General features: G+C 37.9%; 1 protein-coding gene across 1 annotated transcript in view; it reads right to left on the minus strand.

Moving 5' to 3' along the window:
* Nucleotides 1-2,723: 2,723 nt before the first annotated feature.
* ASB7 (ankyrin repeat and SOCS box containing 7) overlaps nt 2,724-26,755 on the minus strand; it is a 49,087-nt gene continuing 25,055 nt past the window's right edge. The window contains exons 5-6 of the mRNA XM_004321107.4: nt 20,353-20,958; nt 2,724-6,085 (exon numbers count right to left, since the gene is read on the minus strand). Of these exons, the coding sequence (XP_004321155.2) occupies nt 5,946-6,085; nt 20,353-20,958 (746 nt within the window). The 3' untranslated portion in view covers nt 2,724-5,945. The remainder of the gene's footprint in view (nt 6,086-20,352; nt 20,959-26,755) is intronic.

Genomic DNA, 26,755 nt, shown 5'->3' on the forward strand with positions numbered 1-26,755 from the left:
TCTCTTTGGAAGTCTGCCATCCCAGTGTCCACACACCATTGATCATATGGGTCCACTGCTCAGTGACCATGATGGAGGGGAGGGCAGAGAGGTGGGGGCAGAAGGGAGGAAGGAACAGCAAAAGACAACACTGGCAGGAATTAGGAGGACAATACTTACCTGAGATTTGGAGCTGGGAAATGCTGATGCTGTCATCCACATGGCCCTGGGTTCCTTGGAAGCTTGAAGGAATAAAGTTACTGGCTGAGGACCAACTGCCACATGTACCTATGGCTCTGGAAAACTGATTCTTTCAGCAAATACTGTTTGAGATTCAGGCAAATAAGACCCAGGGTCCATCCTCAAGAAGCCCACTGGGCAATGGACTCACAGAAAATGATTTCTTAAGAACACGTAATAAACCAGGAAGAAATGCAATTTGTTCCTCTCTGGTGCTACCCAAGATGGGAAATGGATGTAGCCCAGACTTATTAGGCTTCTTAAATGATATTATGCTATATTTCCTAATGATATTAAGCTGTATTTCCATCCAGGTAAGGCAGAGAAAGAAAGCAATCAGGGAACTCAAGTCAAAAAAGCAACTTGGCGAGGCCATGATTTGTGCATGTGTGGGTACTTCACAAAAGGGTTAAGTGGACAGAAGTAAGAGAGGGAAAATCTAGAGAACCTCTAGAGAAATATAAAATGGTCATGTACAGTAAGTCTACCCCTACAAGTGTTCTTCTTTTTCAGTAAAGAAAAAGAAAACTGAGCAGTGACCTGACCCAAAACTATCAGAGGAAGAAAAGCAACATCAGCTCAAGACTGAGCAGCAAGAAAAATAAGACTCTGTTTGCCAGATAAAATAGGAAATATCTGCAGCTGGATTACCTCTGTGTCAGTCACAAAGGGTCAGTCTACTCAGCACATAACCAAGTTTCTCAGCTTCAACTGAATCCCCTCATCCAAATTAAGCCATCTCATTTCTGATTCATAAAATACTATTTCACAGAAAAGTGAGTCACTTAGTTACTACCTAATGTAACATAAATTACATTTGCATTCATTTAAAACAATTTCCTAATTACAAGAAAACATAAAAAAAGGTTCTGAGTGTGATTTTTAAGATGCCGGAACAAACCAAGATTTAATTTAAAATATATAATAACTACAAACAATTACATGATTTTTTCTTAAAGGTCATATCTGCAACAGAAGAGAAATATTTTGCTTTAATCTGATCCTTTACTTCTAATGGTTTATGGGTCTTCAGAATTGATAAAGCATTTTAGCACAACTGAAACCCAGCACAAGGCACTCTGGGCACAGGTGAGTGAGAAATGGAAAGAGCAACACTTGGTGGAAGACACTCCCCCCCCTGCAGGACAAGAGACCACGCTCTGCAGCAACAGAGCTATTACCAGGTTTTATTCACACAATGATGATCTCTCATAGGACCTTGTGCAAAGCATCTCAGTCTTTTTTCATATGGGATTGAGCATGTTAACTGTCACTCAGGAATCAAGAGTTTTTCTGGAAGATAAAGAAGTATCTGTAAAATGTACAATGATCTTAGAGAAATATAGTACAAGATTTTGAACACTATTTATCAGCAGCATACGAGAAGAGTCATGGGCTCCAGTAGAGCCATATGCTGGCTGACCCTTTGCTTTTCATCTAAGACTTAAGAGACCTTATAGGTAATGACCGAGTAACCAATGATAAAATAAAGACAAATTTGCCTTGGTATCTTAGGAGTCTACATCAACCTACATAACAGTATCTGGCAGTGGATATTTAAAATCTTTACTGGTATTTAAGCTAATATAAATGCTAACATCAAAGTTTGTCAGACGTGTTAAGAGAACACAAAGCTACATTGTTACATAAATACAAAGATGATACAAAAATCCACTTTCTTTTACCTTTGAAACCCAACTACATGGGATGTGGAAATATTTTTTTATCAAGTAGATAATCTGTTTTATCAATAGCTAGAAAGCCATTTTTGTTAAGTTGTCTTTCAGCTGAAAAAACAATACACTACTTACATCATATTGGAAAAGGAATGACCTCAAGATTTCCAAGCAACACAGCTCTTTTTCACATCTGAACTCCCCTGCTGATCATTAGGAACAGTTTCAGATGTCCCATTCTTGGCTTTCATTTGTGCCAAACCCTGGACAAGTCTGTAACAAGGTTATGGTAGCAAAACACTGTGTTTCTGCACGGGGTGCTAAGTTGTCTGTCCTCCCTTCTTCTTAGCACAGCATCATTCACATTAGTCTGAGGTCTCTCCTAAATCAAGCTGTGCTTATATACAGAGGAAATATGAAAGCAAAGTTATCTTCCTTCTATCTCTTGTAAGCTAATAAACTACCTCAAATTCATTGTTTAACTGAATATACTGTTCTGTGCTTAGAGATGCTGTGGTCCAAACTCTGTCCTCAGTCAAGGTGAGGCAGAGGTGAATACGGCCCCAAAAGGCTCAGTGCTGGATCAACACACTCAAGAATGGGATAGATAGTCTTTTGTTGGTAGGTATTTGCAGAATACCTTAAAAAAGGGAGGGGGGCTTCCTTATCTGATCCAAAATGGTGCTGTTTTCTGTATCACATTCTTACACAATTCCCAATTATCTAAAATGCTGAGGAATGAAAGACAGCGTTCTGTTTCTTTTGACCAAATAGCTGGAAGTATTAAAAAGTTAAGGTAGACTAGAAATAAAACACAATTCCAATATGTTTTAAACCAGATTTAAGTTTTTTTTTTTAATTCAAATTGACCCAAAGCAAAACTTACATTACAAAGGAAGAACAAAATACATTATGATATAACACACTAGGAGTTACATGAAAGCTAAATTTGTGGGCAAAGGGCCTCATCCCAATCACATTCTGGGCTGATGAGCAATTCTGCAAGAAAGTTAGAATCTCAGTTTTTGTATGGTCCACTCTGGTAATTAAACTACACATTTTCGTCTCATAGGGTGTGTATCTGACAAATCAAGCTAGACTCCCTCACGCTCCAGATGTGTACTCTTGCTACTGCCAGAACACTGAATTCTCTAGCGGAAATGCTGTTCCAAGCATGACTGATAATGAATTAAAAAAACAAAATAGTCAAGTCCGCCAAACTAACAAGCATGGATTATTCTGTGGTAAATAGTTTAGAAATATGGGAATTAAATAATCTAAAAAACTTACTCTGCTGTACATTTATAAACACAAATATTTACACACAAAAAAATCTGTTTTTAAAAGATGAGGTTTGAAGTTCATTAATGATCATAATCTTTTATGAGCTGGTTTCTTTGGTGTACTTGCCAAATATATGTCTATAAAGGTTTAGTAATAGGCTTAAATAATAAATTTCAAAAGAAACATAGAAGGATCAGTGACAAATTTGATACTATTCTGAACATTTCAGTCAAGATTCTGGAAAAACCAATCAGTTGATTTTCTGAAAATATTTGTTCTCATTATGTTACTACAGAAAGCTTCTCTGCCAATCAAATTCAAGTGCAGACCGGCACGTTCATCCCTATATTCCACCAGTTACCAACTTGGAGACATTTTAGTTACTGTTAAATATGATATGTGATTGGGATTCTATTAACAACAACAACAAAAACATTCTTTTTAAACTTCCAGAAAAATGAAACCTCAAACAATAAATAATGGAATTATACACTTCTTCATTAAATAGAAATTTTGATTCCAGGAAGAGCATTCATAATTTTTTTCTGAAGTCGCAGCAGCAATACAGAACAAAGAATTTACCTTCATCTGACCTTTTTACTTGGAATTCCCTGACTCAAACTCAGTGGCTAACTTAATTTGGAAACCTTTGACTGGCTGGGGAAAGAAAATCATTTTGAACTAACTGAATAAATTAATAGACACATGAGGAAATAAGTCCTGTGCAAATGTAACATTAACACCACTGCTCAGAGTGCAGGACCCCACAAGCCCTCCCATCTCCTCGTCTCCCTGGGCCCAGGGTTTCAGGGAGAAGTAACACAATTCATTTCTGGCCATGCCAGGTCCCTGATGCCGCAAATGTGTCCTAGCTCTGACCTGGCTATTGGTTTCCAGAATGAGAACACAGCTCAGCTCCTAGCTTCATAAAGGACTCTCTCTCAGAAGATAACTTTTTGGAGATATTTTTACGAAAAAAAAAAAAGACAGACCACCCATTTCTATCCATCATGTTCCAGTTACAGTTTTGGGATGGTTACAAAACTGGCCACACTCTTAGTGGCTCCCTGTAGAAGAGGCTATGTAGCCCATCCGTGATCCCCCACAACAACCTCTTCCCGAAGCTGCCCGTTCTTCAGAAACCTGTACCCAGCCTAGGCCCAGCAGATCAGACATCTGATGCCACAGCTACTCTGCATCCAAGAGAATAAACTCTGTGCTTGAGGAAATAACACTGCTGGCTCTGAAAAGGGTAAAGCCAGAGTAGACTCCTAATTCTGCTTAGTTATACTTTTCAGGTGAAATTCAGACAAGAGAAGCCCTTCATCTTGTAAACTTCTGATAACGAATTTATTACTGGTATGTAACTATTCTGAAATTTCCTAAAGCACTAAGAACAATACTGGGATATTTTTAAAGTTTCTTCTGAAACTAATATGATGACAAATCAAGCACAGAACTCATTTCCAAGGGCATCACCATAGATCTCTAATGCCTCTAGAACCACTGTTATTGACACTTTATCATATTTATGTTTACACTGCAAACATATGCCAATCAACCCAGAAAATAACTGTTCTGAAGAGCGTCACTGTGCATAACTTTAAAATAGATAGGAAATGCTTAATTAGCATATTAGGAATTAACCAGATTTACAAATGTGCACCCATTAGAAATTTTACCCTTTAGAAATTTTATTTCAACTGGGAGGAAAAAAACACCATGAAACCACCCCAAATTATTTAACCATTAAAGCCAAATGGTTTAACAATATTTGGGGCTATTTTTAGGGAATACTCTACCACCAGGACATGAAATTTTCGGCTTAAAGTGAAGTAAAAGACAAAGCTTAAAATGGAAATTGCAACTGACATACTATGGTTCTGCAATTAAAATTAGTGGTGGTTCCTGTTCTCACAGGCATGTCAAAGCCAGCTGTGGAATGAGGAACATCAAGTGAAATAATGGATAAAATACACCAGAAAGAGTACTGCACTGGAGGCACTGTTTTAAAAACAGAATACACGGGCTTTACAAAGTTATTTTCTTTCCCATTAGTTTTTTTAAAAGCACAATTCAACTAGAGACAGAAGTTGAGATGCAATGTCTCTGGGTAGTGTACTACAGTTGTTAAAAAAATAAGTTTAAAACAAGAGCACACCAACAGGAAAGCAGAGGTAATGGATTTATGTCATCCAAAGCTACATTAATTAGGAAAAGAACAGTTTGAAACAGCCAATTTGTACTCATTAAAAATGACTGAGGTGACAGCGTTACTTTAAAATTTTCTTAGAGCATTTTCCAGTAGAACCCAGGATGCCCCGGGTAAAACTGTGCCTCCAAACTGTAACAAGTGCTCTGCTGGTTTATAATATTGTGCACGTCAACGAAACCATAAATTTGGAAAGGGTAAATTCTCCACTCCTAACCTGCTTGTGTCATTTTGGAAAAACAATTGTTTTAAATGCAATATTGTATAGAAAGCTTGAACCTCGTAAACTTGGACCAAGAAACCAAATTAAGACCTTCAAGCATGTGGGGGGGGTGTGTGTGTGTGTGTGTGTGTGTGTGTGTGTTTATATATATAAAAACATCCCTCCCCTACAATGAAAACCAAACAAACAAACAAACAAAACCTAAAAGTGTATACCTGCTTTCTGATTTCACAGCAAATCAGAAATTGCATAGGATATACTTTGTGCAAGGCAAAAAGCCTTTTAAGTATCTGGAATATAACTCCTAATCTTGCTCACAGTTCTGTGTATATCAGATATCATCAAATTTGTGTTTTAAGTAGTCTTTCATGACCTTGGCAATTGGTAGTTCATCAAGTAGCTTTAGGTTTTGAAGGCCTATACATTGTCGAATTTTAATTCGGCACAGGTCCTGCAAGTTTCTGGGCTGTCCTATAAAGACACAAAAAAGAAAATGTTACAAAGCTGAAAAGCACAACATTTAAGGCGGGCTTTAAGGTTCTGGAAAGAATAGTTTATTTCACCGGGAAGTGTCTCTCTGTGGACTTTACATGCAAAGGATCAGAGAGACTCTAGCTAAGAGGACATGTCCTGGGTACCTTCATACGGCGTCTCATTTGATCCTTTTCACATCCCTGGGATGGTCGATATTTTCACCTCCATTTTACAAATAGGGACACTAAAGATCAGGGATTTTAGTCAATTGCTCAATGTCAGACGACCAATTAAAGCTTTTTAGACAGAGGCTAAAACTATATCTTCTGACTCTAAGCCTGGTATGCCTACCAGTACAAACTGAAATGTCAGTTCTTGTCCCAGGTAGGCCTCTAATATGCTGGGTGAACCAGTGTGAGGCAAATCACTCTTCTGGGCCTCAGTTTCTCAACGTGAAAAGTGAGAGAACTAAAAGAGATGCTTTCTAACATGGCTCCTCCTGTCAGCTCACTGTCCAGGGCACAGAACACAATCCCGGGGAGCTCTCCCAAATGACATCTGCCCCGCTGTTCACCATGATTCTGGACACAGTAGAACTTGGCTGTGGGGAGAGCGTGGACTGGGAGGGCGGGGGGGGGGGGGCACGGAAAAAGCACCCCAAGCTATTCTGAATCCCCACCTCTTCAGACATGCCACCCTGACCATCTGCCAATAAAAACCTCTGCTATAACCCAACTCAAAAGAAAAATTACAAAATGCAATTTCTTTCACTTTTGAATACTTCGTTTTACCGAATCAATACAGATGACCACAAACACAAGCAAAAATTCTTTGCCACAGAGCCTCAGAAGTGTTTGGATTCACATAAATTCTACTTTCATGTTAAATGGTAATAATAATACAAACTAACATATGTTGAATGTGTACTCTGTGCCATGTAGTCTTATAAGCTCCCGACATATACTAACTCGTTTAATCCTTTTACAAGGGAAGTACTTTGATCATCATCCCCATTTTACAGACTGCTTGCATCTCTAAGTAACATGCTCAAAGTCAAGCAGGATGTTATACTTCAGCGATTCTCAAACTTCTTGGCCTCAAAACCTCTTTACAGGGACTTCCTTGGTGGCACAGTGGATGGGAATCCGCCTGCCAGTGCAAAGGACACGGATTCGATCCCTGGTCCGGGAGGATCCCACGTGCCGCGGAGTGGCTAAGTCTGTGCACCACGGCTGCTGAGCCAGGGCTCTAGAGCCTGTGAGCTACAACTGCTGAGCCTGCGCTCTAGAGCTACCAGCCACAACTACTGAGCCTGCGATCTAGAGCCTGTGGGCCGCGACTGCTGGGCCCGTGCGCCTGGAGCCAGGCTCCGCAACAGGGGGGGCACCGCAATGAGAGGCCCGCGCACCGCAGCAGAGAGTGGTCCCCGCTCGCCACAACTGGAGGGGGCCCGTGCTTAGCAGTGAGGACCCAACGCAGCCATAAATAAATAATAAATAAATAATTAAAAAAAAAAACTCTTTACACTTCACCATATTAGAAGTTAAAACAGAAATTTCAGAAATACTTAATTCATTTAAAAATAACAAAGATAAACCCATTATATGTTAGTTAGCATAAATACCATTGTTATGAAGGTAACAATATTCTCAAAAATAAATGAGAAGAATGGCATTCTTCCACATTTCTGAAAACCTTTTAAAGGTCTGGCTTAACAGATGATAGCTGAACTCTCATATATGCTCCTACACCCAATCTGTTGTGATGAAACCACATCATCCAGTCTCTGGGGAAGTCCACTTACTCTCATAAAAGAAGGAATATGGAAAAGACAAATAATGTCTTAGTATTATTATGAAAATTGCTTTGACCTCGATATCCTGAAAGGGTCTGGCTAACTCCAGGGGTCCCCAGGCCATACATGGAGTACTACTGCTATACTTAGTACTTACTTGAATAGTACTCATTTACAGGGATCACCATTATTCAAAATTAAGTAATTCTTTATAAACGAAAAAGAGTCCTTAAAACTTAGACCTCTGCTCTGTAAGCCCTGTGCTTTCCAAGAGGTACTTAATACATGGTCTCTTAACAGAATCACAGCTGAAGCTACTGCTTTCCTAAAAATGGCTGTAAGCTAGGGGCATGTGTATCCGTGGATGTCTGCATAAGGATCCCTGTGAGGCTGTAGCACTCACTCATGAGTCTCTTGGTGAGGTACGTCCCCCTCATCGTCCAGATCTCTACTAAAAGGGCACTGCTGAAAGGGAGATGAGGTCAGGTTCCCCATCAGATTCTCTCCGAGCTCCTTTTCTCTACAGTACTTAACAAGGCTATGATTTTACATTTACTTGGTGATTACCCATTAATGTCCATCTTCCTCACATGTTCCATGAGGGTAAGATGATTTCTGGCTGCCAATGCAAAAGTCCAATGCCTAACACAATACTCAACAAATACTAGTTGAACAAATGAACACTTAATAGGCTTGTCCTTAATGTATAAAACAGCTCATTGCAAAACACACCCATGTCAACAGCAAATCATTTTCTAACCTGTTTTGAATTATTTTTCATCACCATTCATGGGCTACCTTTAGGAAAAGAATAAATTATCACTGTCATTTTTCAATAAATGCTTATAGTATTTGATCTGCAAATGCAAACCAGAATATGTATCAGATTTGAATCTTCTTTTTTTAAAGAATTTGATTTTCCTAATAGATGGCAGGTTCTTTTCAAGTATAATATTAATGAAAAGAACAACCACGATGTATTCAGGCAAAAAACAGATGACATAGAATTGACATATATAAATATACATGTGTACTTAAATGAAAACATATCATCTAACAATGTGGAAAACCTGTATTATTGGAATTTACTTAGCTAAGATAGAAAAGATGGAGACAATAGGTTCCAAATAGGGGATCTTCTGATGGTCTCGTTTTGTGGCAGATTATACTCTCCAAAAACGACCGCAGTACCTCCTATGCCTCATGCTCTTTTTTTTACAATGTGACTGGATACCCCATCATTAAGAGACAGTATCTAGGTTCCCTCTCCTTGAAACTGGGTGGGCTCATGACTATGGTGGAACTCAGATCATAGCTTTCACTTGGCTCTTGGGACATTCACTCTTGGCGCACAGCTATCACCAGGCCATGAAGAAGTCTCAGCAGTCTACAAAAAGGAACTGAGGTCATTGCCCAACATCCAGGCTGAGCTCCCAGCCAAGTGCCTGCACAACTAGCCAGCCATCAGGGTGAGCCCTTTTGACAGTGGAGAGGCCCCAGTCAAGTGGCTCCAGATGACACTGCTTGGAGTAGAGAAGTAAAATAATCAATTATTATTATTTTAAGCCACTAAAATTTGCAGCATTAGATAACCAAGTGAGATTCTGGGACGTGGAAGTAGGGGGTTGTCATTAAAAAAAAATCTAAAATAGATGGCTTTGTCATTGGGACCAGGCAGGGGGGAAAAGCTTTGACGAGGCTGTTGGTCAGGGCTTAAAGGAAAGTTTTAAAAATGTTACTAGAAGCTGGAGGAAAGGGGAGACTTTTAATTGTTTAATAAGTTCAAGGGAGGCAGCTACAGAAATACTACCACCCTCAGAAGCTATTGGTGCATTAGCCTTTCCCAGGGAAAAATGCACTTTCTATGCCTAAATATCAGAAAGTTTTACTCAGTTTGCTACCGAATCTTCTTAAGCAGTGTGTTGTGGCAGTCTTTTAATGTTTGGGGAGAATGTGATCTTTTGAAGATTTCCTGACCATGTATAATTCCTGTCTGCAGAAAGACCTTGAACGGTAAAGGCCAGAGTGGTTAAAAGCATCAACTCTGCAGCCAGCATCAAGTGCTGGCCCCAGTAGCTCCTGGGTGAGCTACTTAGCCTCCTGCCTTGGTTTCTGCATCTATGAACTAAGGATAACACCATCTACATAATAGGCCTTACAAGCACAAAAAGAATTAGTTTTGGTAAAGTGCTTACAATAGTTCCCAGGCATATAGTAAGAGCTATAGAGTATTTGGTAAATAAATGTTAAAATAGTAATTTTAAATACTTGTAAGGATATGTTTTGCTTCCCCTTCTCAGAAAAGTAGAGGGCTCCTTTTTGGAAGATGAAGCTTCCTGGTGTTAAGACGGTAAGAAAACTAGCTGACAACTTAACAGTAAAAGAACAACTCGTAATCTAGTCCTGGGAAACAGTGCTGAGCAAACTGATGGAAATCATATTCTGGAAATCACTACATGACCTGGATTCGGCAGAGATGTGAGAACTTAGTATAAAAAAGCTGTGCAGTGATGAAGTGAGGTTGTGTCGTTATACTACTGCTCCACAAATATACAGATATTCCCTCACCTTGCCAGGTAGTAGCACTGAGTGAAAAGCGGGCTACATAATAAAGAGTAATAAAGACTAATTGTAATGACTGTTATTTCTAAGACTATTTAAGGACCCATTTTTTCAAGAATATCATTTTAGGAATAGAAGATTATGACTGAAAAAGAAGTACAGCCATACCTCGTTTTATTGTGTTTTGCAGATACTGCATTTTTTACAAATTGAAGGTCTGTGGCAACCCTGAATTGAGGAAGTCTATCAGTGCCATTTTTCCAGCAGCATTTGCTCACTTCATGTCTCTGTGTCACATTTTGGTAGTTCTTGCAATATTTCAAACATTGCCATTATTATATTATTATGGTGATCTGTGATCAGTGATCCTTTTCTTGAAGTTACTACTAGGCTAAAGGCTCAGATGATGATTAGCATTTTCTAGCAATAAAGTATTTTTAAAATTAAGATACGCACATTGTTTTTTTAGACATAATGCTATTGCACACTTGATATACTACAATATAGTCTAAACATAACTTTTCCATGCACTGGGAAACCAAACAATTTGTATGACTTGCTTTATTGCAACAGTCACTTTATTGCAGTGGTCTGGAACAGAACCTGCAGTATCTCTGAGATGTGCCTCTTATTTATTTTCTTGTCAATATATCACTCAAAAGTATTTACTGAGCACCTACTATGTACTTAAAAATGCACTGTCCCAGAGATTAAAGGGGCAAGAAAAAGAAGGAGGTGGTGGCAGAGGAAAAGAAGGCAGAGAAAGAGAATAAAGGGAACAAAAGCAAAAAACCAACACATGTGCATGCTGTTTACCAGGCGTCTTAGAAAATTACTCCTGTCCTCTTAAATAGCAACTGCCTTGTCCATGGGATGACAGGGGAGACCTTGGGGGACACCTCACAAAAAGAGTATAATTTAAGGAATTATAAACACTATGGGGGATGCAGAAACACTACAAACTATTATTCATACTAATGAACTACAATGGGATTACATAATACTTCAAAGGGTTATTAGTCTTTCCATTTGGTAAAGAAGCCCATCATTAGTAATAATTGGGCTGGTATAAAATAGGAAATCAGCTTTTGAAGGGTCTGGTCTAGTATAATTACAAAACCAGGGCAGCAGCATAATTTTGAAAATTAAATATCCTAAAGCACCTCCTTTTGACATGACCACCACTGCATTTATAATAGGCTAAACTTATTTATTTAGCACTCTCCATCTTTGGTCAACATCTGGAATGGTCTCCCAATACCTCTTTGTTTTATTTCAGTTTCCCATTTTAAGACCCTACCATAAACACGTTTTATTCCTTTGCTCTTGCCTCTGAATTCCCTTCACAAAGACTTAGTATGAAATGTGTTAAATCTTATTTTACAGGACAAAGGTAGTTGCGAGCTCACCTCAAAATAAAAATCATGGTATTGTAAAATAAAAGGCTACTCTGATTTAACTCTTAGATAGAATCCAAAAGTACACAATGTCAGCCTTGATGACATTTGTCCATTTGTTACATTTTTCTTCACAGGCACACGAGCTTTGACCTATTTTTCTCATTTGCACTAAGCCAAACAAAAGCATATATTGCTTCCTAACAAATAACAGAAATCCCTAGAAACCTACATAAAAAATAGAAAGTAATACAAATATGACAGAAATAGTACAGAATAAGGTAATACTTTCCATATCAAAGAACCTTAAAATGTGGTGTAATTTGACTTAAAACTGTGTACTATTTATTTATTTCTAAAAGTGATTTTAATCATTGGGACTAAATAACCTAATAAGACTACAATGTAGATGTGTAGCAAAATCCCCAGTGAGAAGAAAAATCAATAATCAAAAATAACCTTAGTTAAAATGTGTTACACAAATTATTTCCCCAAAGAGTTATACTAAGGTAACACTATTTTGGTAAGTCATACTAAAAAAAAAAAAAAAAAAAAAAAAAAATTGCGAAGAAATTGATTAAAGAAGCATTTGAAAGGAACACAGGAGTAAGGTCACCTGATGCCGAGGGGTTGTATGGGGTCATCTGCTTACATACCTACCTGCTGCTGTGCTGGACTTAGCTGAGAAAGCCACAGCCTAAACTTCACTTTCTTAAAATTAAAGTCATGATTTATATTCTTACTTTTTTTAAAGTTTAAAACTTTGCAGCTAAAACATACTACTTGACTATGACTAAAATTTAAAGACATATTTAAATAAAAACATATAGTGTTTATAAAACAGTATTTTTAAATGCCTGTGATTTCAGTTACTGTAGTGTTTATAAAATAGTATTTTTAAATGCCCGTAACTGATGTTCTAGAAAGTAACAATCTTAAGTACTTGATGGATTAATTTTCTGCAAAACAGTTTATCCAACTCATTCCCATTTACCTAATCTTTTTCTCTTAGAAGTATGAGCCCTTTATTTTTCAAATTCCTTTTGGTCAATTTACTTATTTAAAAAGTTTTTATTTAAAGAAAATATTTTAAAATTATTAAATACATTAAAATTATTTAAAATTTAATTTAAATAATTAATTCCTTTTATTAACTCCTTTAATTCCTTAAAACATACAAATCAAAATATTGATACAACCCAGCACTACCTTTTACCTACCACTGAAGCATACTGAGCAGCTGCTTCAAGTATTTGGACAGCATCTACTAGAAACACAGATCAGTGCATTACCTTAGACTCCTCTGGATATTAAACACAAACCCAATTGGCATATTCTCTGCCTTAAGAGTAATTTATACGAGAGCCTGCTATGCTATGTAAAAAAAAAAAAAAAAAAAAATGTGTTTAGTGAACAGTTAAGTGGTTAACTTACTCAAGGACTCCTTGGCACCTCTGATATGCTGCTGTGCACGGTGAATCTCTGAAACTGGGATCTAGAATCCAGGGTACTAGTCTTCTAAACTGACTTGCACTCTTAAAATTATAGGACCTCAAAGAATTTTTGTTTATGTGTGTTATATCCATCTATATTCATCATATCTAGAAAATAAACTTCAGAAATTTTAAAAATACTTATTGATTCACTTAAAATAATAGTAATAAATTTATTATCAGTTGAAATAAGTTTTTATGGGAAGAAAAAGCTGCTTTTCAAAACAAGAAAGATTTCATGAGAAGAGTGGCACTGTTTTACATCTCTGCAAATATCTCTTAGGTCTGGCTTCAGAGAAGACTGTTGGATTTACAGATCTGCTTCTGCGTACCATCTGTTGTAATATGCTGTCGTGATTGAAGCAGATGAAGAAAATCCAGACTCACATAGGTAGTTGGAAAAGGAAGTAATATTTTAATGGCCTTTTTAGATAATCATGGATCTTCTTTGATACTTCACCAAAACTCAACAAGAGTTGTTTTTTTAAAGGTTAGATGCAATATGGAATCTGAAACCACAACAATGAACTTCTTTATACTCTTTCACATTAAAATCCATTGGTCTGTTTTGCCCTCTGAATGGATCTTTTACCCATGCATGATTTTGTAACATCATGCATTAGTCATTTGGAAAATACTGGTTACCTGGGTTATTATGCAGATCTTCCAAATGTTGACCCAATTTATTACATGATATCAAAAAATTACTTTTGCTATTATCTCTACTAATCTCAAAAAAGTCTTTACATGTTGGGAAACTGGCAATATCCCAGTGGCAAATACAAATATACAGGCTTTTCAAAATTCTAACTTTCACTTGAAAGCTCAAATTTTATGACTCCCCATAAATACTGTAAGTTGTTTTCCTTAAGGTGACAAACGCACTTTATTCATTTTCAACAAAATGTCTACCAAATACCAAAGCCTAAACAGCTATAGTTTGGCTGTCCATCCATCCTTCAGGTAAAAATGGTATTCCACCAAAAATGCTGCTGGTTCAGCTCAAACAAATCACAGATGTACTTTTCCTCCATTCAATCACAGCACTTCATTACACAGTAAGAATACTTTCAATTTCCATCCCACAGAATATTTAAAAGGTACATACTGAAAGGGATAAGATTTAATAAAATTAAATCAAAGAGATTCCTAAATGGAACTGGAACAGTCTTTACTGAGATTGCCTTGTGGTGAAGAACACAACTACTAGTACCCTCTGGGACTACTGCCTTGATTAATGCTGAGGTACCTGCCATTTTACCCACCACAGCTCTTACACCATCAGTGCAAAAGTCAGTGCAGAGACACAGATGCAGAGAACGGACATGTGGGCACGGGGGGGAAGGGGAGGGTGGGATGAATTGGGAGACTAGGTTTGACATAAATACACTACTATGTGTAAAACAGATAGCTCATGGGAATCTGCTGTGCAGCACAGGGAGCTCAGCTCCCTGCTCTGTGATGACCTTGATGGGGGGGGACGGGGGGAGGGAGGTCCAAGAGGGAGGGGATATAGGTATACATATAGCTGATTCACTTCATTGTACAGCAGAAACTAACACAACACTGTAAAGCAATTTTACTCCAATAAAAAAAAAAAAGAAAAGGCAAATAATATCTTAGTATTGTTATGAAATTAGTTTTGGCCTCATGGGCACCTAAAACTGTCTTGAGGACCCCCAAGAGTCCACACTGTTCTACATGAATCCAGAAACAAAATAAAATAAAACCACAAGCAGCAGGATATCATCCCCTTTAAGAGTGTTTATTGGCAAGAATTTTTAAAAGGAGGGACTCCACGGACTATGGTCTAATACCCCCATCTTTCAGAGAAGGAAACAGACCCATGAGGCAGGTGGAGGCTAATCAGCTTGCCCAAGTTTATTAGGTAAGTCAGACACTGGGTCAAGAGCCCATTAACTGCTCTCTCCACCACCAGACTCAGCTGATTCAACAGCACCCATGACACAGGCACAGCTGAGAAACCTTCAGGACGCTATAAAGGAGACACATGCCTCTGAATACAAGTGGGCAAAATTCTACTCAGCCCAAGGGACCATGGATAGGATGATTTTCGCATTGTAAGTAAAAATGATAAAAATAATGAATAGACTTCTGGTTTCAGCTCCAACATATAATGAACTTGAAGTCCTCGCTCCAGTCCTTATAAGAAGAAAAAGCCAAACAAACTGAAATTAATGACTTATCTAGGACCCATCAGTAAACTGATGTCACAGGGCAAACCACCATAAAATCTGGAGAGAGAATCAGATCTAGAGTCACAGCTGAAATCTGTGCACCTGCAGCAGTAGCTATTGGAGCCACAAACTGGTAGGAACACTTAAATGGTCATTGTGACAAACTGCCAGGAGCTGTGCATGGACCAGCCTGAGAGGGAGAGCCACAGTCTTAGGAAACACCCGATGTTCTGAGCTTTCCTTTCAGGAACCCCATCAGGTTCTCACATGAAGAGCCAATAAAGACCCCCTCATGGCTCTGCCAGGGGGAGGGTGAGAATAACTATCTGACATACACTCAGAAACTTCATAACAAAGTCTGTTCTCCAAGGGAAGAGACTTCACCAGAGTCTTACCCCACCTGGAGAATAAATGTTTCTCTGACTCCAGTCACTGCAGTCCTCCTAGCTCACCAAGGTGTGGGTATTTGGGGGTGGGGGGCAAGGCATGAAACAGGCGAGAGGGCAAAACTGCTTTCTCATGAAATCTCTCTTTCTTAAAAAACTTTCATATTCTGAGTAACTCCTTGACTCGGAAAGTTTACATTGTAGGGCAGGGAGATGATAAGGGGAAAAGAGCACTAGATTAAAATCCCATTGCTCAAGGAGAGTTCTATTATTATTTAACCATTTCTCAGGGTAAGCTTTACTTATGAAATAGTCTTTCTTGAAGTTTTAACGTTGCACCTCTTTTAACAACATTTTCTTGTGCTCTTTCTTGTGCCCTTTCTTGTGCATAAATGTTAATTTTTTCTTTTGAATTGGGCAAACATTCCTACAATCTCTGCTCTTTATCTTCAGCTAGAGAATTTTTGCCCATTCCTATATGCCAGAGTTTCCATAATCCTCTTAGCTCCAAATGGTGTCTGTGCAAATGCTACGTACAAATTATTCTACTTTAATTAACTGCATGCATTTGCATGACCCTCAGAATGACTGTCTCCAATAGACCTCCATCAACGGACCTCCATCATCCTCCATCAATGGACCTCCATCAGAACGTCTGCTGCTGTCTGTCATCACCATTTCTACCTGTCATCAGTCACATCTTCATTGCTCTCTCTGTTGTTGTCCCTTTAGTTTATTTGCGCCACTCTTTTTTTATCTAGTAAAAGAACTAAAAGACCAAAAACTGGCTTCTCTAAGCAGGAAACACCTTTCCCTCAGCAAGGTGATCCTCATTCTCCAGGTAGGATCCTTGGCTCTTCTTAGCTGTATTTACCGTTCCAGGGCACAAAAAAGCTGCTCCTTCAGTTGACTGGCTTTCTGGAGGTGACCACATTGAGTTCCAGCCATTCTAGAAGGCAGAGGTTTCTGGAAGTCTGTCTGTAGAATTAACACCACCTCTTTGTGGCTTCTCCCTCTACTGTGACCAACAAGGCACCCACAGATACTACCTTATAACTAAGCCACTTGACCTGCTCTGTTTTTATGGAGTGTGTGTATCAGAGTTTTTCTGGCAATTTTTCTAAAAAGCCACAGTAGCTTTTAGATTCTAGGATTATGATTGTCTTGAGTTCTTCCAATTTAAATAACTTGCTCTCTAGTAAAATGGCCCTGAATAAAGACCACCAAGTGGTATTTCTGCTGTCCTTACACCTCAGGAGTCTGAGTTCTCAGATGTGAGGCCAAGGACTCGGGGCCTAGAGAGCGGTAGCTCTCAGCAGCAGTAAAGACTGAAAGGAGCTCAGGGATTTGACTTGATGGCTCCCTGAACCACCCAACCATCTTTCACTCTGGTTTTCTTTTCTTTTTTAAAAATTATTTGATTAATTTATTTATTTTTGGCTGCATTTGGTCTTCATTGCTGCACGCGGGCTTTCTCTAGTTGTGGCGAGTGGGGGGCTACTCTTTGTTGCAGTGCATGGGCTTCTCATTGCGGTGGCTTCTCTTGTTACGGAGCACAGGCTCTAGGCGTGTGGGCTTCAGTAGTTGTGGCAATGGGCTCAGTAGTTGTGGCTTGCGGGCTCTAGAGCGCAGGCTCAGTAGTTGCAGCACACAGGCTTAGCTGCTCCGCGGCATGTGGGATCTTCCCGGACCAGGGCTCGAACCCATGTCCCCTACATTGGCAGGTGGATCCTTAACCACTACGTCACCAGGGAAGTCCTCACTCTGGTTTCCAAGAGAGCCAGTACAGACCTCCAGAGGGCATCAGCTACAGTTGGTCCTTCTAGCACATAATTATTCACTAGGAAAAGAAAATCTAATAAATAATGCACAGGTGAAGCAGAAACACTTAATTTGCTTTTGGCACGAAACACCACTGACAGCAAAGTCAAGAAGTAATGAATTATGTTGCATCACCTGAAGACAGAGGATAACTGCAGCCTTCCAAGGACAGATGGTCCTTCACTTCTGAAAAGCATCCCAAGTTTGCTCAGCTACCATCCTTACAGATGCAGCCAATCAGCCAACCCACACTTACTGAGGTGTATGGCTCTGCTCTAGGTGCAGTGGAGAACTCAAACACAAAGAGGCAGTCCCGTCGATTTTTCTATCTGTCCTAATTTTAAAGGTATGTGTGAATCTCTTTTTTAACTCAACATTCTTGCTCACCAGCAGCATTCCATGGTGGAACTGAGCAGCTCCAAGGGCCGGGGGATGAAGGGGCAGCTCCCCCCATCCCCCTGGCTGCCTGTCTCCAGATGCAGACCACACAACAGTTTATAGATTTGAAAATAGAGGCTAGGGTAGAATAAGAATCTAAGGGATTCACTCTGTAGGTAGCAAGCCAGCTCTTGCTGTTCATCTACCCTCACTTAATTAATTATTTTATTAAAAAAAAAACATATATAGCACTTAAAATGTGCCAGGTACTGTTTTAAGTGCTTTATAAATATTAACTCATTCAATCCTCACAACAAGCCTGTAAGACAGATATAATTACCCCAATTTTAAGATGAGGACACAGAGGCACAAAGTGGTTAGCTAACCCACCCAAAGTTACAGCTAATGTGTGGTAGAGTCATGGCTGGTCTAACATAGTCTAGCCCTAGTCTACCACCATTAACCACGGAGCAAAGTATTTAACAAACAAGGCTGTGGCATTTATGTGTGTAACATGCCTTCCTGAAGACAGACAAGGTAATTTAACCATGAGCCTCTAGTGTTAAGTTAAAACAACAACAATAGCAGCAACAACAAATATATATTCAGAATTTATTAAGAATAAGATATACGTTATAGGCTACATACCACGACAGAATTCTAACCTCAAGTTCAAGAGTAATCTTATCTTTCACTACACCAACACCCCTACTGGTCTATATAAATGAAAACTGCTAGAACATTTGCTGAGAGAATCAGCATTTGAATTTTTGCTGTAGTCTTTTCCTAAAATGTGGCCTGGATCTGAAGGGTCAGCTGGGGAGGAATCAGCACACATAACATCTCCTGTCTCTGGGTACATCAGTGTGCCTCAAAAGCTTTCTGCAAGGGACCACCTACCAGATAGCCCAAAACATCTCTCCCAAGGCAGGCATATCTGTGCTGTACAAGTCGACAGCCACTAGGCACTTGTGGATGTTTAAATTTAAATTAATTAAATAAAATTAAAAATTCAGTTCCTGGGTGGCACTTGCCACATAATAAGTGTTCAACAGCCACATGGGGCTAGTGGCTACCACAGTCAACAGCACAGAGACCATTTCCATCATTACAGAAAGTTCTATTGGACAGCATGAGTTAGATCCTGAGTGTGATTTCTTTTTATGCTTGAGTCTGAATATACTTAGTGGTAATAATTTCATCCTTCCTTTCTTATGAATAAACAAAATACAAATTACATTTCATTTCTTCATAAGTTTTCTACTCCCAAATTCAGCTCTCAGGGGGGCAGTGGATTATTTACAAGCAGGTCAAGTAAACTCCTCACCCTCCAGTACCTGGTACCCAGAATGTGTTTCTTCTTCCATAACAATGAATGAAACATAAAACTTAGGTAAGGAAGGAGAATTCATTAAAAAGTGTGGCAGACAAATGTTCTGTTTATAGACTGTGGCTTCATGTGTGATGTTAAGCTCTGAGACACATACTCGACTGGTCACAAGGAAGTCGGACAGGAGAGGGTGGCTACTCCACACAAACTAATACCTCTATCCGAAAAACAACACGAACACACGCACCACTACACACAATGGGTCAGACACTTTTCCTGGCTTTAAAAAAAAGTGCCCACACAAAAACAGGTCAGTTATACAGTCCTGTGTGGGCCAGAGACAGTGGCACCAAATTTTCCACTGGGAGCAAATTTTTCTTTACAACACTTTCTGATTTCTATCATCCTTAACCTGCATTACTAGGATGTCTGATAAATAACACTGCTGTTCCATTTCATGTGTGTTCACATTGTAAAGAAGAAGAAAAGCAACAATAAAACATGAGCAACAGCTTAGCAATAAAGCACAAATTCTAGGACACTTCCATAGCTATGGATGCTAAGATCCAAAATTCTCCTAATTCCTCAGTCTCAATTCCAGGAAAGCCTGGAAAGACTATGTTTATGACCAGTAGGAACTGCCTTGTTCTAGCATCGATCTTAACATCTAACATCGAGGGTGTTCTAACACCCTATCTACCCCCATTTACTTTTAGTAACATAACTGAATTTTTAATGAAATCCTGTGATATAGAGCTTTCTTTTCAGTTCAGAAGAATGGAATGAGCAAGGCTAATAAGAATCATTAATGTCTGGTCATTTTAAGTTGTAAAAATACCTTAAGCTCCTCAGAAGATGCAAAATTTAAAAAAAATGTAATAGTAGTAATAATTAAATTACATACTTGTGACTTCTTGTAAGAAATCCAAACACGGTCGACTACTTCCAGAAATGCTTATTGAAACAGCCAGTGGGGTCTGTCCTTCATAGTTCCTTGTGTTCGTGTCCGCTCCATAATTATATAACATCCGTGCACAAAGCACGTCATCCCTAAGGGCAGACAAATGTAAAGGAGTTTGTCCATCTTCTAAGCGACCCAAGTTTGTGTCTGCTCCTCTCTGAAGGAACATTCGGCAATAAGAGTGATTGCTTTTGATCACAGCGTATCGCAACAGGAAACCGTTCTGAATGTCGATGTTGGCATTGTGGTCCAGGAGGATTTTCACACAGCTTGACCTCTCTCGGATAATGGCGAGCTGAAGCGGCGTTGTACCTTTATCACTGAGCGGGTCAACCTCAGCCTTGAACTCCAGTAGGAGTCGGACAAATGAGTCCCTACCATAGTGAGCAGCCACATGAAGGGGAGTCCAGCCATCATTGCTTTTTGCATTAATAATGTCGCTCCTGTATTCAGATTCTAACATCAGGCGTGCAATCCGAGCCCGGCCATGCATGGCTGCGTAATGAAGTGCAGTGAAGCCTCCGATTAAGTCCTTAACTGTGGGATCAGCTAGAGTTAAAACCAAAATGAAAACATTAGCAGACTCTGAGACAAAGCAACGAACTCTGCCATGGCACAGCACATCTTAGCCAATTCTCATATGAAATGTGAAATGATTAAACACTATAATGAATATTAATTCCTTCTTGCCTCAGCTTAATTGAAATACCGTTTTAATGGAAAAAAAATTTTAGTAGAAAGTTATCAAACCTCGATTAATAGGATGAGTATATGACTTACAAAGCATTTAAAAGCTATATACAAAAAACACAGAGTCCAGATCACCACATCCCCTCTCTTTGCTAATTTCACCAATTGCCCTTGGCTTCCCAACTCCCTCATCTCTGTACTGTTTCATGTTGCTCTTCTGTTTTGAACTTTTTGTTTTATTTTCTCTTCTGCTGCTTCTTGGTCTTAAAAAGAAGCATGTGTAGCAACATCTGCTGCTCTAAATTACGGATGGACTGTGGTCTGGCAGACTGTTGTTTTAGGGTGTATTAGGTAAAAATTAAAAAAAAAAAGGTTTTCTGTGATCTGTAAGAATTCCAAAACATGTAAGATATATGTTAAGTGATCTTGATAAATCATGTTTTTATAAGATAAAACTCTATTCTGAATTCTTCGTTTTACAAGAACTTTGCAGTTTTTAAGAATTAAACAGCACACATTGTGTGAAAAATTGGGAGAAACCTCAGCACTGAATAAATATTATTTTCTAAAACAGTTCCAAACCTCTCTCCTAAATCGACAGATTTCTGGAAGAAAAAAAAGAAATAAAAGAGAAGAAAAGAAACTAAAATGATTTATCTGCTGTATGACTCCTCAAGTCACAGACTTTTGTCACCTGCCCCCAGTCTTTCCTAAAGCTGAGGGTCAGTTCTACACAGCTCTCATCCCACTAGCCTTCCTGGACAAGGGCAGAAAAGGGGCAAGAACCCTCATATGCTATAGGTAGGTCACTTCCTGGAGGCCAGCAATTCTGTGTGAAGATAACTGGTTGGACCTAACTACCAAGGATTAAAATACTTTCTTCTTATAAAAGTCACCATTAATTTTTAGCTTGTTCATGAAAGAGAAAAATTCATAAGTGTTCTTCAAACAAACAAACAAAAAGCCTCCACAGTCATGTGATTAAACAAAACACTTGCATTTTGTTTAGTAAAATGTTGCTTAGTTCTAAAACATTTTATGACAGCTTGGTCTCTTAGAAAAACCTATGAGGCAGAAAACTGTATCTAAAATAGTAATAATACTGTGGAGAATACAAATTTCAATTAAGAAATAGTTACAACAAAAGTTATAAAAAGTTAACACTTTTTAGGTAAGCTATATCAGTTGAATTTCTAAGATTATTTCATATAAACTGATATTACACAACACTAATATGACTTTTATGTGTTTAAAGAAAATGAGGGTATCATATCTGCCTTGGTCTTCACTAAAAGAAAAATATACAGTACCTATTCACTACTTAATTTAAAAAAAAGGAGCAAGAATATTTAAACAATGCACATTGCTGCCATCTACTGGTAAGGCATGAACATGAGCTACTGTTGCCATTTTGACAGATGATGCTGAGCCCTCAAATCTGTTTTCAGATACCTCACTTACCTAAAGTAGACTAAGACAGGCATGAAATATAAAAGAACCCCTTCTATTCAAATAAAACCGTAAATCTTGCCAAGATGGCCATCCCTAATCTATACCTGACCAATCAACTGCTTCCAGACATTCTCTTTTAATCTGTTAGTGAAATTCAAGAATACCTTTTTTCACTGCTCCCACCTTTCATCCACCATGGGTGCCTTTAAAGTTGCCAGCAAACAGTCTCATGTGCATCCTATACTCGCTTTGTTTGACAGTAAAATTAAAATTATGTTACATAAAATTGCACTGGCATCTTTAGTTTTCCACCTCAGGTCTTTTTTAGATTCTACTTACAACTTGGTGCTATACTGAGCTAGGAAAAACAAAGATTAACAAATACAGCAATGATCTGCTTAGTCTAAGTAAAAACCACTAAAATCCATTAATTGAGCACACACTGGAAACACAGCACAGAAGGAAGACTGTAGGTTAACAACATATACAATCTGTATAGTTACTTTCCTCAAGAAATTAACAAATAGGAAATATAAGACAAAGATGAAAACAAAAATTAATTTAAGGATTATTAGCCAACGCAATAAGATAAGAAAAAGATCTTATTTGTAATAGTAGCAGAAACTACAAAACACCTAGATATAAATTCTGTAAGAAATGTGCAGGGCACATGTGAAGAGACCTTTTTTGACTTAACTGAATTCACTTCATCTGTGTCTGTTCAAATGTTCCTTCAACAGAAAATCCTTCGCTGAACACTAACATGGTAGCCCCATCACCTCATAACTTTGTCTGCTTTAGCAAGCTTTCTCCCCCCAGGTGCAACCTATTTAATACAAATTGTATCAGTCTCAAGAAACCCATCTGAAAAGTTTGAAAGCATATATAAATAAAAGCAGACAAACATTCCCTACCAATATGGTTCTTTCTTTCCAACAGCTTTACTGAGGTGCAATAAAACTGAACCATTTTAAGTATACAGGTTGATGAACTCTGACGAATTGTATACAGTCATGTGACTACCACTACAATCAAAATATTCCCATCATCTCAAAAAGTTCCTTCCTGCCTCTTTATAGACAATTTCCTGCCCAGACTCTAGACCTCAGGCAACCACTAATGTTTTGCCTTTCTATAATTTGATATAAGTGGAATCATAGAGTATTAGGCTTTTGTATTTGACTTATTTCACTTATCATAATGTTTCTGAAATTCATACATGTTGTTGTGGTTCATCAAAAGTTCGTCCCTTTGCAGCTCGGTGCTTTGTGACTGCCTGGAGAGGTGGGATAGGGAGGATGGGAGGGAGGGAGACGCAAGAGGTAAGAGATATGGGAACATATGTATATATATAACTGATTCACTTTGTTATAAAGCAGAAACTAACACACCATTGTGAAGCAATTATACTCCAATAAAGATGTAAAAAAAAATTTAATCCCTTTGTATTGCTGAACAGTATTCCATAATATGGATATATAGTTATTATTTATATAGTCAGTAGCAAATGGATAAATGGGTTATTCCTAGGCTATAATGAATAAGGCTACTGTGAACATTCATATACAAGTCTGTTTGTGGATATATGTTTTCAGTTCACTTGGGTAAATACCTAGGAGAGAATTGCTGGTCATATGTTAAATGTACATTTAACCTCCTAAAAAAGGGCCAAACTGTTTTTCTAAGCGACTATACAATATTACACTCCCACCAGCAATGTATGAGAGTTCCTAATGTTCTACATGTTCACTAATACTTGGCATTATTAGTAATTTTAATTTTATCAATTCTATTGAGTATAAAGTGGTAACTTATTGGGATTTTAATATACATTACCCTGATGACTACTGATACTGGGCTTGTTCTGATACTGGGCTTATTCATACTTTCTTTTGTGAAGTGTCTGTTGAAATCATTTACCCATTTTTATTGTGTAGTTGTTCTCATTATTAGTTTAAAACTCAATTGTGTATATATTCTGGATACAAGCCCCTTTGTCAGATATGTTTTGTATTTTCTCCTAGTCTATGGCTTGCCTTTTCATTTCCTATACTGTGTCTTTTGAAGAGCAAAAGTTCTGAATTTTGATGAAATCTACTGTCATTTGTTTTCTTCTATGGTTTGTGCTTTTTGTGTCCTGTTTAAGAAATCTTTGCCCAACACAATGTCACATAGGTTTTGTTTTCTTCTAGAAGTTTTATACTTTTAACTCTTATATTTAGGGCAATGGTCCATTCCTAGCTGATTTCTGTGTACAGCGTAAGATCAGATCAACGTTCATTATTCTCCATATAAATATCTATTTAATCCAGCACAATTTGTTTAAAAAACTACCTTTCCTCGATGATTTATCCTGGTGCCTTTGCCACAAAACAATTTACCATACAAGTGTGGATCTATTTCTGAACTCTATTCTGTTCCACTGATCTAAAAGTGTATCCATATACCAGTACCAGATTGTCTTGATTACTGCAGCTTTATAGTAAGTTTTGATAGCAGGTAACATTCTCAAACCTTCTTTAAACTGTTTTGGGCAATAAATTTTAGAATCAACCTACCAATTTCTTCAAACAAGCCTGTTACAATGTTGACTGGAACTCTACCAACTCTAAAAATGTAAATCTGCCCCAAATTATCTAAATAATATTTATTCTTCCAAACCATGAGCACAGAATACCTCTCTATTTATTTAGGTCTTCTTTAATTTCCCTCAGCAATGTTTTGTACTTTTCAGCATACAAGTACTGCACATCTTTCATTACATTTATTACTAAACTTTGTTGCTATCATAATGAATTGTTTTTACATTTCATTTTCTAAATGTTAATTACTGGTATAGAGAAATAAAATTGATTTTTGTATACCAACTTGTGTATTCTGTAATCTAGCTAAATTCACTTTTTAGTTCTAGAATGTTTTTGAGATTTCTTACGATTTTCTAAACATACAATTATGTTCTCTGCAAATAAAGACAGCTTTACTTCTTCCTTTCCAATCCCAGGACCCTTATTTGAACAATAAAATGTTGACAAAATGTAGTAAAAGCATATACCCTTGCCATGTTCCTAATCTCAGAGGGAAAGAATTCAGCAGTTCACCATTTACTATGATGTAAGTTGTAGTTTTTCACAGGTGTCTTTCCTTAGGGTTTGGAAGTTGTCTTCTGCTTTTGGCTTGCTGAGAGTCTTTATGATGAATGGGTATACTATACTGTCACATGCATTTTCTGCATCTATTGAAAGGATCATTTGGTATTTACTTTTATTCTATTAAGAGGGTAAATTACTCATCATATTTTCAGATGTTAAACAAAGCTTGCATTCCTGGGATAAACACTACTTGGTCGTGATGTAATATTCTTTTTAATATAATGATGGATGAGATTTGATAGTATTTTGTTAAGGTTATTTCTAACTTTTGTCATGAGTGAAACTGGTCTGTGGTTTTCATTTCTTGCAATGTCTTTATTTGGTTTCAGGGTACTATATGCCTTATACAATAAGTTTGGAAGTGTTTCCTCAAAGAGTTTGGGTAGTGCTGTTATTGTTTATTCCTTTAATATTTGAAATATTTCAACAGAAAAGGCAGCTGGGCCCACCTAAAGACTTTTAGTGTAAAGTTTTAATTATGAACTAAATTTCTTTGATGTAGGACTATTAGATTGTTCTATTTTTCCCTTGGGTCAGTTGTGGCCATATGTGTCTTTCGAGGAATCTGTTCATTTCTTCTAAATGGCAGAAGGGTATTCATTATATTCCTTATTATCCTTTTAGTATCTATAAGATCTGTAGTGAAAACAGTTTTTTCCATACTTGATATTGGTACGTGTCTTTTGTTTTCTTCATCAGTCTAGCTAGAGATTTTATCAATTTTACTGATCTTTTCAAGGAACCAGCTTTTTCTTTGTTTCATAAATTTTCTCCATCATTTGTCCATTTTCAATTCCACGGATTTCTTTTCTTCTCTTTGTTATTTCATTCCTATTCTTACTTTGAATTTAATTGTAGCAGTATATAGAAACTGTTCCAAGATAGCCCCCTTTCCTCTCCCTTCCTTTGTCCTATTATTGTCATATATATTACATCTTTATATAAGCCCAACAATAGTTTTATAATTACTGTTTTATGTTGTTGTCTTTTAAGAGATGAAAAAGGGGGAATGTATTTCCATTGTCTCTGGCAGCACAATTTTAAGGGGGCCCCTC

Source organism: Tursiops truncatus, chromosome 2 (genome assembly GCF_011762595.2).
Source record: "Tursiops truncatus isolate mTurTru1 chromosome 2, mTurTru1.mat.Y, whole genome shotgun sequence".
Classification (NCBI taxonomy): domain Eukaryota; kingdom Metazoa; phylum Chordata; class Mammalia; order Artiodactyla; family Delphinidae; genus Tursiops; species Tursiops truncatus.